This window comes from Capricornis sumatraensis, chromosome 19 (assembly GCF_032405125.1).
Source record: "Capricornis sumatraensis isolate serow.1 chromosome 19, serow.2, whole genome shotgun sequence".
Taxonomy (NCBI): domain Eukaryota; kingdom Metazoa; phylum Chordata; class Mammalia; order Artiodactyla; family Bovidae; genus Capricornis; species Capricornis sumatraensis.
Genome location: NC_091087.1, coordinates 65270084 through 65283155, shown reverse-complemented (window position 1 = coordinate 65283155; position 13072 = coordinate 65270084). Strand labels below are relative to the sequence as shown.

The window sequence follows — 13072 nt, the reverse complement described above, 5'->3', positions numbered from 1 at the left end:
CAGTTGCTAGCAGTCACTCCATAAACAGTTGCTGAATAGGTAGCACTAGTGGTAAAGAATTTGGGCTCCGCTGGTAGCTCAGCTGGTGAAGAATCCATCTGCAATGCAGGAGACCCCAGTTCGATCCCTGGGCCAGGAAGGTCTGCTGGAGAAGGGAGAGGCTACCGACTCCAGTATTCTGGCCTGAAGAATTCCATGGACTATATGGTCCGTGGAGTCTCAGAGAGCTGGATATGACTGAGTAACTTTCACTTTCACTTCACTTTTAGTGGTAAAGAACCTGCCTGCCAATTCAGGAGACGTGATATAAAGGAAGCAGGTTTGATCCCTGGGTGGGAAGATCCCCTGGAGGAGGGCATGGCAACTCACTCCAGTATTCTTGCCTGGAGAATCCCATGGACACAGGAGCCTGGTGGGCTACCTCATGGATATAGGGTTGCAAACAGTCGGACACGACTGAAGCAACTTAGGATGCATGCACACAGGCACATACAAGTCTTAATATTCTTTCTGTTCACAGCATTTAGCAGTTTACAATCATAAACTCATGCAAATATTGAATTCATGTTTGCCTCCCAGATAGACTTTAAGCCCCTCAAAGGCAGGAATCATGTCAGTTTTGCCCCTAGTGGAAACCTAAGTATCTAGCAGGCTGCCTGATATGGAGTGGACTTTAAGTATTTGTTGACTAAAATGAGTGAATAAATGAAGGTGTGAATGCAGAATGAATGTGTGCTCTCTGGAGTTGCAGCTGAACACTAACAATATTCATCTCATGGTAAACACACTTGTGTTTTAGAAATGGATGAACATGCACAAGGGACAAAAAGAAAGTGAGCTTTGACTCATTTAAGGAGCTTACCTTTCTGCTTGATTAGAAAAAGTCATGCTGGAGGCCAATCTAGGAAATAAAGTAAACAGAGTCACGTGAGTGTCATGCTTTCATGATAAAATGCAAGCGCACTGTATGCCCCACCGCAGCTCCCATTTAGATGGAGGCATGTAAAACCACTGACAATTCCCTTGAGCAGGGACAGAAGACCCATTCAGGGGTCAGTCTCCAGGTTCAACTTAATCCAGTTTCTGAACTCTGCTTTCTACATCAAATCAGATATTTCCATGGTGAGGCATACAGTTGAGTTAGTTGACTATCACCCAGCCGATCTATAGGCATGTCCTTTGCAACCAAATCTAACAGACGTCAGAACAGTATTTGACCTAGTCCACCCCTATACTGAAAGTGAAAGTTGCTCAGTTGTGTCCCACTCTTTGTGACCCCATGGATTATACAGTCCATGGAATTCTCCAGGCCAGAATACTGGAGTGGGCAGCCTTTCCCTTCCCCAGGGGATCTTCCCAACCCAGGGATTGAACCCAGGTCTCCCACGTCACAGGAAAATTCTTTACCTGCTGAGCCACAAGGAAAGCACAAGAATACTGGAATGCATAGCCTATCCTTTTGGCAGTGAATCTTCCTGACCCACGAATCGAACTGGGGTCTCCTGCACTGCAGGTGGACTCTTTACCAACTGGGCTATGATGGAAGCCCTATCCCCATTTTAACTCGACTCAAAATTCATTTCTTTGTATAACTGATTCACTTTGCTGTACAGCAGAAACTAACTTAACATTGTAAAGAAACTATTCTCTAATAAAAATTAATTTTAAAAATTCATTGCTTTGTATCCAACTTCTGAAACCTAACCACAAATAAGCCACAAACTGTAAAAACCTCTAGAAGATAGGGAAATGTGTAATAAAGGAATTTGTCAGCTAACTGTTAAGTTGAAAAGACATCTTGGGAAGAGAAATTTTTTAGGTTAAGTAATCAATATGCTAAGTTGCTTCAGTCATGTCTGACTCTTCGTGACCCTACAGACTATAGCCTGCCTCTGTCCGTGGGATTCTCCAGTCGAGAAAATTGGAGTCGGTGGCCATGCCCTCCACCAGGGGGTCTTCCCCACCCAGGGATCAAACCGGAGTCTTTTATGTCTCCTGTATTAGCAGATGGGTTCTTTACCACTAGCACCACCTGGGAAGTCCCAATTATATGGTTCTATATAAATGGAAATACTCTAGACGTATAGAAAGAAAAAGAGCATACTATATTGATGGGTTTAGTAAAACGTGTCTTGATCAGTAAGATATTGAATAAACAAACATGGAGAATGCTAAAATTTTATTTATTTAAGACCATAACAGTGACTCGAATTCAGACTGCATTTGGAAAAGAACAGAGGGTCCAGAACCAGTAACACCAGACACCATTCCCAGTTGGCTCTTTCACACTAATGACACTACAGTGACTAGGTAGGCACTGGCAAATGAAATAAATAGAAAAGAAGCGTGCAGCCAATGTGATCTTATAGGCTGCATCTAGAAAAAGGGGTGAGTAGATTAAGAAGGATCTAAGTAGACAGCAAAAAAATGAAATCATATAGAAAGTCTTGTGTGATAAAACGTATGTGCTGAACATACACACTCTTGGAACATGCTGGAAATAGTTCCTGTGGGACTAAAATAAATAAATCAAGTGTTCATAAATCCACATTACCTCATTTGGAATTGAGGCATGCTAGGAAACCCTAAACCAGGTGACTACTCAATCTGCTTTATCAGTAGTTCTAGCTGCTAAGAATCATGGCAGCTTACTTTAACGCTCTCTCTGTCTCTTGCTTGTCTGTCCAAAGGAGGTAGAGATTTACTTTTTTTGTTTTGGCTGGGGGTGTCTTTGGCCATGCCTTGAAGCATGTGGGATCTTAGTTCCCCGAACAGTGATGGAAGACATGCCCCTTGCAGTGAAGTGGATGATTAACCACTGGACCACCGTTTGTGCACTTAAGTATCTAAAAATATATCTGCACTGTTCTCTTTTCTTCAAAGTTTGTGTGTTTCCATTCTAACAGTTGGCAACGCTTGAACATGGTTTATTCTCTCTTATGTTAAAACAAACAAAAACAAAATGAAAACCCCTCTATGTATCTATTATAATAGCAGATTAGCTATTTCAAGGAGATAGTAGAAGACCAGAGCAATAATTCTATCTGTTCTAAAGCTGAAAAGTATTAATAATAGGAATTATGACCTCGCCTTAATAAAAACTTCCAATTTCACAAGTCTTACTCACAGCTGGTATAACATTTATTCCATGTTTATTAGGATTAGGTTAAAATTAAGGGCTTAACTGAAATAATTTATCTTTTCTTATCTCTCTGTGTTCATCACTTACTTTACACATCGGCTATTTCTAAGTATTAGAGGTGGAATAGTTACACCATCTCTGATTATATACGCTTAAGGTATTCCCTGGTAGCTTAGCTAGTAAAGAATCCGCTGGAATGCAGGAGACCCTGGTTTGATTCCTGGGTTGGGAAGATCCCCTTGAGAAGGGATAGGCTAGCCACTCCAGTATTCCTGGGCTTCCCTGGTGGCTCACGGTTCAGTTCCTGGGCTGGGAAGATTCCCTGGAGGAGGGCATGACAACCCACTCCACTATTCTTGCCTAGAGAATCCCCATGGCAGAGGAGCCTGTTGGGTTACAGTCCATGGGGTCGCAAAGAGTTGGACACAACTGAGTGACTAAGCACAGCACAAAATATACACATCTAAGGGGATTTTAATGCTTCCCTGTTTGTCTTTAGCTTGAAATCATCTCTTTTTTTCATTAAAAATATTAAATTTTAGCTCCATTAATATTTATTCCCTTTCCTCCATCAAATACCAGGAATTTGAGGCTTCCCTTGTGGTCCAGTAGTTGAGAGTCTGTCTTGCAATGCAGGAGACATGGGTTCAGTTCCTGGTCTGGGAATATAACCACCTGCCATGGGGCAACTCCACCCATGTCCCACAACTACTGAGCCTCTGCCCTAGAGTCTGTGCTCTGCAACCAGAGACGCCACCACAATAAGAAGCCCTCAAGCTGCAACCAGAGAAAGCCTGCGTGCAGCAACAAAGACCCAGACATTTTTAAAAGCTTTTATTTAAAAAAATACCAGGAATCTGTAGAATCCAGTTTTTTCTCCAACCTCCTTCATAGAGACTTTTCACTAGGAAATCATTTCCACCCTGAACTCCCATAGCACTCAGTGCACACACTCAGCTCCATCTCTTATGGCTACTCAGCTTTCCCACACATCACGGTCCTCTTCAACAACTAAGCCACAAAGCACTCACAGGCAAGAGTTAGGCAGGCACAATGCCTGCAGCCTAGAGACCCAGCTCTCTGCTAGCACAGACTGGACACAATACTCATTTGTTGGTGTTGTTTAGTCACTACGTCATGTCTGACTCTTTTTGACCCCATGGACTATAGCCCAAAAGGCTTCTCTGTCCATGGGATTTTCCAGGCAAGAATACTGGAGTGGGTTACCATTTCCTTTTCCAGAGGCTCTTCCAACCCAGGGATTGAACCCATGACTCCTGCCACATCTCCTGCATTGCAGGCAGATGTCTTTACTGCTGAACTACCACGGAAGCCCCAGTACATTCATGTGGAATCTAATGCAGTCCTCTCCTGTACGTTGTGTATGCTAGAACTACAATTTGTTACTGAATTTGAACTCTACTTCCATGAAATAGAGCACTTTTCTTCTAATGTCCTATGTACTAAATGGAATTTTCTTTATATGAAAATTCTCTGAGTAGCTGAGTTTTAATCAGTCAGGCTGAAGGCTCTATTTCCCAAATGTGTGCCTCCTTTCTTCTTCTGAGTCAGAAGTATAAAACTGCTATACTTCCATTTATCCCTTCATATGGCAGTGCCCCAAGTTGCATAATGAAGTGAGCCACTCCCAGATTACAAAGAGCCTAGAGAATCCATCTTAAAACAGACAAAGAGAGGTAATAACATCTAAAAGTTACAAAGTGTTTAGTGTGAGGAATTCACAGTTCTGAGTGCTGTGACACACACTGGCTCACATAGTAACAGGGAACAACGAACCAGTAGGGTCTTAGTGCAGTTTTCTCTAGCTCCACTCTGATATTGTGACTTGTGACCCTACATGGCTGTAGAATTCAACCAAAAATTTGGTCCCTTCGGTTTGTGAAATTAGTCTGAGCTGATCCCACAGATATTAAGCATCTGTAAGGTTACAAAATGTTTCACCTTGAACTGACCGTTAATAGACTGAGTAAGGCTCCTTTCTACCAATCAAAACAGAAGCTGACATTCACCTTCCCACAGACTGCATGATGTCCAGCAACAAGGGGGCTGCCAAGTCTGGGCTTAAGTGGATGAACGTGGAGAGGACCACAATGGCCAGCCCCAGGGTTTCCTCATCGTACTCTTCCAGAATGGCCCCACAGTCATGGCATCTGCAAAGAAAACGGAGGAATGCTTTCTGTGAGAGCTGACAATGGTTTCAAGATATAAGTGCATATAGCCTTTTTTTTTTTTTTTTTTGGTGAGAGTTGGAAAAATCCCCAAAAGGAGGTTTACGGTCCCTTTTTAATAATAAATAGGACACTTGAACACTAGTCTCACCTTAGACACAGAAGTAGCACACACAGAAGAGACCTTGAAGCTTCCTCTGATCACTGAAAATGGTCTTTCAACTCATAGCTATCTGGTCTACACAAGCATTATTGATCCCTTTTACAAGAATCACCAATTGGACTAATAATTTGAGGTTTCTGGTTGAGGGATTTTATGTATGTAAAATTATTGCCAGGGATAATCAATAAACAGATTTTTTTCCATTGGTTGAAATTAAAAGTGAAAAATGTCTAGACACAAATGGAAGTCTTCCTAAACTTTCAGATCTAAAAATGTCCTATTTGTGAGTGAAAGAATAGTCAATAGAACCCTATAGAAAACCTCACTCAGATCAGTTTTATGAACTCACCACCTACTGAGTATAGTCTATAAAAACATAATGGCCCTTGCTCTTAAGGAACTTCCAACTTGTTGCTCTTCACAGTATCTAAGGTAGGTTCAGTTAATTTCATCCCAATGAAAGCAGAGCTCTCTTTTCCAGCTGTGGCTGGGCAGCTTTATAACGTGAAGGGAAGTCTCCTAAGAAAAAGCAAACGGAGCAGAACTACGATTGCTACTGTGACTTTCTATCTGAAAACTTTCCAAAATATGTGTGTGTGCGTGTGTGTGTGTGTCTGTGTGTGTGTGTGTGTGTGTGTGTATAATATATATATATCATTCCTTACAAACTGACTTTTTTAAAATCCAAAGTTCACTTTTGTAACTAAAAAATAGATATCAGATTGGCCCAAAAGTCTGTTCGTGTTTTTCCATAAGCTGTTATGGAACCCAATGAATCGAGTTCCCCCAGCAAAGGCAACCGGGAACACAATTAGGAAAGATTGAGTCTTGGAGGAGGACACAAACATGAGGAAAATTATACCAAAGAAGGAGCTAAGAAGAGCCCTCCACAAGCAAGTAGGTGCTCCCCGTGTGGACATTCTAAGGCAGCTGTTCGAGACAGGCCCTTCCCTTCTACAGTAATGATAGCCAGCTATGACCAGCTGCAAGGATCCTCATGCCACCCCCTCCAACCTCACCTGCCTTCCTTTTTATCACAAACTTACTCATTTGTCACTTGGCTCACCTTTACCAGGAAGCCTCCTCAGCCCAAGAGAGATCTCTCCAAGCTTGAAATCCTACAAGTCTTATTCTTTATCATACTTACTGAACAACATTTATGTGCCAGGCAATGTACAGGGAGCTCAACTACAAAATACAGAGGAAGGGGTCCAAGTCGCTAAGGAACTTACAATCTACTACAAAACATGTGTGTACAAACAACTAAACAATTAAAGTACAGTGCGCCAAGTGGTAGAATAGAGAGATGTATCAAATACTATGGAAACTTGGAGGATGCCATGATGCATTCTGCCTTGTGAAATCAGAGAAACTTTGCCTTAAGCTGGATTTTGAGGTATGAGCAGGAGTTCACCAGGCAGAGAAAGTACAGAGAGAAGGGCACCTATGAATTTGTGGAGGAGAGAAAGAGTTCCTGGTGAGAACTGGTTAAGTCCATACGTTCACAACCTGAAGGGCATTTTATAATAAGCTAAAGCATTTGGATTTTGTAAGAAATCTGGGGATACTGAAGGCAGACAAACAAGAGGCAACATAGCCAATCTGAGATTCAGAGAATGGATCTCCCCAGCAGGATGGGAAAAAGAATCAAGCCTCAAACTTAGTCCCACCCTAACAATTTAGAATCTCTGATTGGGGGATTTTATTGGTATGAAGTTGTTGCTAGGAATAATCAGTAAGTGGACATCATTTGCATGAATCCAAATGGAAAAAAAAAAAAAGAAAAACGCTTTGGCATAAACAAAAGCTGCTCATACAATACTGCATTTCTAAAATAAAAACACTCACGGCTACAGCCATTTGAAGAACAAATTATGACTTAAAAGCGTAGCATGCTCCTCTGATACTTTCTCACACCCGTGGAGAGCCAACTCTCCAATTCTGTAAACAGTGAAGAAAATAACTGTGAGTTTACTTGTCTGTCATCACCGTCGGCTGTTCGTCTGTGAATTCTTCAGGCGCAGGCACAAACATACTCACGATGCTGGGTGCTGACAGCAGGCTGGATTTCGTGGCCCCTGGATAAACAGTAAAGACAACTGGTGAATAAATGCACGTTGCTCAGAGCCTGGAAAAGCACAATTCTCCTCTTAGAAATCCTGCCAAGATTCCCTTCACAGGATGTAACAGGCACAGCCCAATTTCATTGTGAAAAACCATCAAGAGTGAAACATATTCAAGAAAGACTGTGATTTGTTTTGGCTTATATCATTTTGGAGAAGGAAATGGCAACCCACTCTAGTATTCTTGCCTAGAGAATCCCAGGGATGGGGGAGCCTGGTGGGCTGCTGTCTATGGGGTCGCATAGTCAGACACGACTGAAGCGACTTGGCAGTTAGCATATCATTTTAAGGGTTTTCCAGGTGGTGCTAGTGGTAAAGAATCCGCCTGCCAATGCAGAGGACATAAGAGACGTGAGTTTGATCTCTGGGGCAGGAAGATCCCCTGGAGGAGGAAATGGCAATCCACTCCAGTATTCTTTCCTGGAGAATCCATGGACAGAGGAGCCTGGTGTGCTGCAGTCCATGGGGTCATAAAGGGTCGGACACGACTGAGCAACTGAACAACAACAGCAAATGATTCAGAGAATTGTTATCTGAAGGAAGCAACATGAAAATTTTTGGAAACTTCACCAAGTGGGCAAGGTGCTTCAAACTGAGGGAGAAAAAAATAATATCAAAGCCTTTGAAGAGTCAAGATGCTTCATACAGACTCCCTCATCTGATCAAAGGCTACAAAATCTGTTCATAAGGAGACCTTTGTACCCCAATGGCAAAGGAAATTATCTGAAAATATCTTTAGGTAACTTCTGAAGATCCAAAATGGAATCTGAATTTTGCTACTGTATTTATCAGCTCTCTCTGATCTAACAGACTTTCCTAAGTGTACCCAATTGTATCGTTAACAAAGGTCTTCAGTTTTTTCATGATGATGCTTTGAATGAAAGCAACATAGTTATTACTAGCAAAAGTATAAACTGATTAATAATAGAAAAGGCAAGAACTGGGCCAAGATAAAAGAAGATGTGATTGATTATTAAAACAGTTAGGTAAATAGAATGAAGTTGCTTCAAGAAACCAAAACACAGAAGGTTCAAATCCACTACTTCACATTTCCTGCACACTGACACTCCATATCTACCAGGTGCCAAAATGTCTGTGCTAAAAGTGGGAAAACTCAGCCCACAAGATACATGCTGATATACATGCAGTCTTACTAGAAATGTAAGAAATTGATTTTAAAAAAGAAAAAACAACTCTGAGTCAAGGGTTTCAAAAGATTCTTGCCAATTTCTATTACTTACACAGAAATCACAATGCAAGTCAAAAAAAAAAAAAAAGAGAGGGAAGCAAAGTCATTTGGGAGGTTTCAAATCAATCATTACCCAATACAAATGCCAAGGAACAGATATTTTTGACAGTAGCATTGTGAATTTATTTTTCCATATGTCAACACAGAATGTACAATGCAATATTTATGACAGCCATTTATAGAAGCAGATAAGTTATGAGATATTGGCCCCTATATAGCAACATTAGCTGAACCATTGGATTTCTAAATACTGCTTATGGTAAGGCAGCAAAGAGTAATATTTGCAGGTGGGCAGTGCAAAAAGGAAGCCACTGAGCTCAGCTTCCTTTTGTTATAACCGAGTCACAACAAAGTCTGCATTATTAAAGGGAGTTCCATTATCCCTAGTTGTTAGCAACACTTCTGATACTACCACTACTGTTCATCTGCTGAATATCCAAAGTGTACTCTACATGGAATTCGGGAACAGACATAGAAGGCTGATAGAAACTTGAATGAAGAGGGAACCTCCTACTATATATTTGCAGGACATGTATTAAAAATGCATTCCAACATACACTAGGTGCAGACAAGTGCCATTGGATTCTACTTATATAAGATACCTAGAATAGTCAAGTTCATAGAGTCAGAAAGTACATTAGTAAATGCCAAGGGCCCGGGGTGGGGGTAGAGGCATGGATAGTTAGTGTTTAATGGGGACAGAGTCTCATTTCAGGAGATGAATGATGCTGGGGGCTGCACAACAATGCGAATGAATGCAGTGCCACTGAACTGTGCAGGTAAATATGGTGAAAATAGTATGTTTTATATTATGTGACTTTTACCATAATAAAGAAAACATTTTAAAAAGACCTCAAAAAAAAAAAAGAGAGAGAGAGAGAAGACCTCCTCCAAAGCCTAGGTTCAAAGTTGGACATTTTGACAAAAGTCCCTTTGGGAGTCTTAGAGAAAGTATAAAGGTGTTGGTGTGTCTCTAAGCGTTCATGCACACCTCAGTCCCCTAGTTATCAGTGGATATTTCAGTTCACCAAGAAACAGACTTTCTGTCTTTGTTCTCATTACCTCATTCCACTTTTGCTTCTACTGACTGTGTCCCTAGGTCATGACCAAGCACCAGAGTTTGTTTAACATCCCTGGCTTCTGCTCATAAAAGCTTTCCCTTTGCTCCACATCCCCTCCAGCATTTATCGTTTGTAGATTTTTTCGATGATGGCCATTCTGACTGGTGTGAGGCAATACTTCATTGCAGTTTTGATTTGCATTTTTCTAATAATTAGTGACATGGAGCATCTTTTTACGTGCTTATTGGCCAGCTGGATGTCATCTTTGGAGAAATGTCTGTTTAGGTCTTCTGCCCATTTCTGGATCAGATTATTTCTGGTATTGACCTGCATGAGCTGTTTATATATATTAGAGATTAATCCTTTGTCAATTGCTTCATTTGCAATTTTTTTTTCCCATTATGGAAAACAGTATGGAGATTCCTTAAAAAAAAAAAAAAGCAGGAATAAATCTACCATATGACCCAGCAATCCCACTACTGGGCATATCCCCTAAGAAAATCACAATTCTAAAAGACACCTGTACCCCAGTGTTCACTGCAGCAACATTTACAATAGCCAGGACATGGAAGCAGCCCAGATGCCCACTGACAGATGAAGGGTAAAGCAGATGTGACCCATATATACTATGGAATATTACTCAGCCGTAAAAGAGGACGGATCTGAGTCAGTTGTAGTGAGGAGGATGAACCTAGAGCCTCTTATACAGAGTGAAGTAAGTCAGAAAGAGAAAAACAGGCATCATACACAAATGCATATATATGGAATCTAGAAAAATGGTACCGGTGAACCTGGCAGAGAACAGACTTGTGGACACAGAAGGGAAAGGCGAGGGCGGGATGAACTGAGAAAGTGGCGTTGCCATATACACACTCTCACGTGTAAACAGATGGCTAGTGGGAACTTGCTGTATAATACAGGGAGCCTAGCCTGGTGCTCTGTGATGACCTAGAGGGGTGGGATGAGGGGAGGGGAGGGGAGGGAGACCCAAGAAGAAGGGGATATATAGATTCATGTTGTTGTATGGCAGAAACCAACACAACATGGTAAAGCAATTTTCCACCAATTAAAAAAATAAATTTTTTAAAGGTTTCCCTAGGCCCATGAATGAGAAGTCTCATCTCATTGGATACAAGGGATACAACTGCTACTCACTGCCAAATAAATCTTATCCAAAGCTGGAGTTAAGTCTCCTCATTCATTCCTAAGGAGAATCAGAAGTGACATGGCCCAAAACAATAGGTCTGCTTGATTTATGGGACTAATTAAGACATGTGGTCATAATTCTTTTTTGCTTTCTGGTTTTCACCAATGATAGGTTAACCTGCCGTCTAAATTTAAAGAAAAAAAGAGAAAAAGTAACAATTAACTGGACATAAGATGAATTTTAAAAATACATATTCTGGACTTTCCTGGCGATCTAGTAGTTAAGATGCCATGCTTCCAATACAGGGAGTACAGGCTTGATCCCTAGTCAAGGAACTAAGATCCCACATGCCTCGCAGCATGGCCAAAAAAAATTTTTTTAATATTCTGATTATCTTAGCATAGATTTATTCTCAGCTTGCTCCTCCAATTAGCATAAAGTCTAGTGTTCATTTTGCTCGGCTTCAGATAGCTGAAAAGAAGCTGTCCATCTATGATCTCAATAATCTAGAAGGAACATAGATAAGATGAACATGCTCAGAGAAGTAGATACATGGATACTATGGAAAACTAATATGTATTAGGAGGAATGCCAAAGGACCCAGAGCTGAGTGGTCTAGAAAAGACTGAGGAAATAAGCAACTGGTGGCTTTCTTCAAATGTCTGAAAAGTTAAATGAGAAAGTCTAGACTTGCTTTGTGTGGCCCCAAGGTTTAAAACTTCACTATCAAGAAGAGATTTTTGTCAGTCATGTTCAAAGATGGGATGTCATACACTCACTCTTAAGTCGTGGAAGAGTTTGAGCAAAGGTTGAGTTCTCTTCATGAAGCTGCTGAAGAGGAGATTTCAGCCCCTTCTGGGTGACTAGATGACTGACATATATAGTCCCTTTCACTCTTATAGTCTGATTTGTGACACAGCTCACCTCTCATTCTCAACGGCTGTCCCTCCAGGTCAGGATTTAGGCACACTGGCACATTACATTGGCGTTTCCCGGGCTGTATCTGTTCTGTGGATAAATAGAACATTTCAGTCTTCAATGTGGTCAACTACACACAATTCACAATACAGTGAATTTAACCAATAATCTCTTGGGGCCTCTTTGGTGATTGATAATGTTGCTTATTAACATTTACAGGAAACATTCTAGATTTTAGCATAGGGTTGCTTGGGCTTTCCCTATAAACCTGCCATTCAGGTGCAAGAAATGCAGCTGAAAGCAGCAGAGCATCTGAAACCATCCCCCACAAAGTCCAGATTCTCTAATCTCCACTCCCAAAAAGCTCAAGTCCCATATCTCTTGATATGAAATGAAAAAAAATGAAAGGCCAATGTCACAGCCATGAAAAAAATGTTTTATGCAAATCAATAAAAACATAAGTAATCATTTGCAGCAATGACCAGATAGATCATCCAGGAAACATGTGGAACTGGTAGCAAGGAAATGAGAGGCAGCTGACTGAGGGCTGAGGAACAGGAATAAGGGGACAGGGGCAGATGGAGGAGCAGCACTCCAGGAACACCTGCTTCAGGTGAAAGATGAGGCAAAGAAGCAAGCCATCAGATGAGCATGGGTGGAGAAGTGGCAGGTACTCTGTGAATGAGCAGGTGCATGCTGCCATAAGTTGATCATGACCCAGGCTTTAGGCTGCCTTTCTCAGTGTGTCTGCAGGACCAGATGTCTTCTTTTGGAGACTAGCAAGCCACTGAATCAACATGACACTGTATGTGGTATACAGTGACATGCCACCTAACATGGAACTCCACACTCATTGACTCTCCTCTGGTCTTGGATTTGGGGAGAACTTTTTATGATACTAATAAAAGTGAGAATATAGAGATGAAGCTCCAGGAGGACTTGGCGACTAGCGAATCAATTTGGAGGATGGAAAACAAGCCCAGGAAAACTCAGATGAAAGAAATTCATATAGCATGTCAATGGCAAGTATTAAATGAGAAATCAGAATGATATGAACAAGGCTGCAGTTTGGTTGGGAAG

The 13072-nt window shown here is 41.3% G+C and overlaps 1 protein-coding gene across 3 annotated transcripts in view; it reads right to left on the bottom strand.

The window, feature by feature from the left end:
- The window catches only part of UNC79 (unc-79 homolog, NALCN channel complex subunit), a 209032-nt gene that overhangs the window by 55315 nt on the left and 140645 nt on the right, over positions 1–13072 (bottom strand). For all 3 annotated transcript variants that reach the window (XM_068991237.1, XM_068991239.1, XM_068991238.1), the window contains 4 exons: positions 11999–12082; positions 7470–7572; positions 5173–5313; positions 863–901 (listed from right to left, as the gene is read on the bottom strand). In XM_068991237.1, coding sequence (XP_068847338.1) covers positions 863–901; positions 5173–5313; positions 7470–7572; positions 11999–12082 — 367 coding nt within the window. The remainder of the gene's footprint in view (positions 1–862; positions 902–5172; positions 5314–7469; positions 7573–11998; positions 12083–13072) is intronic.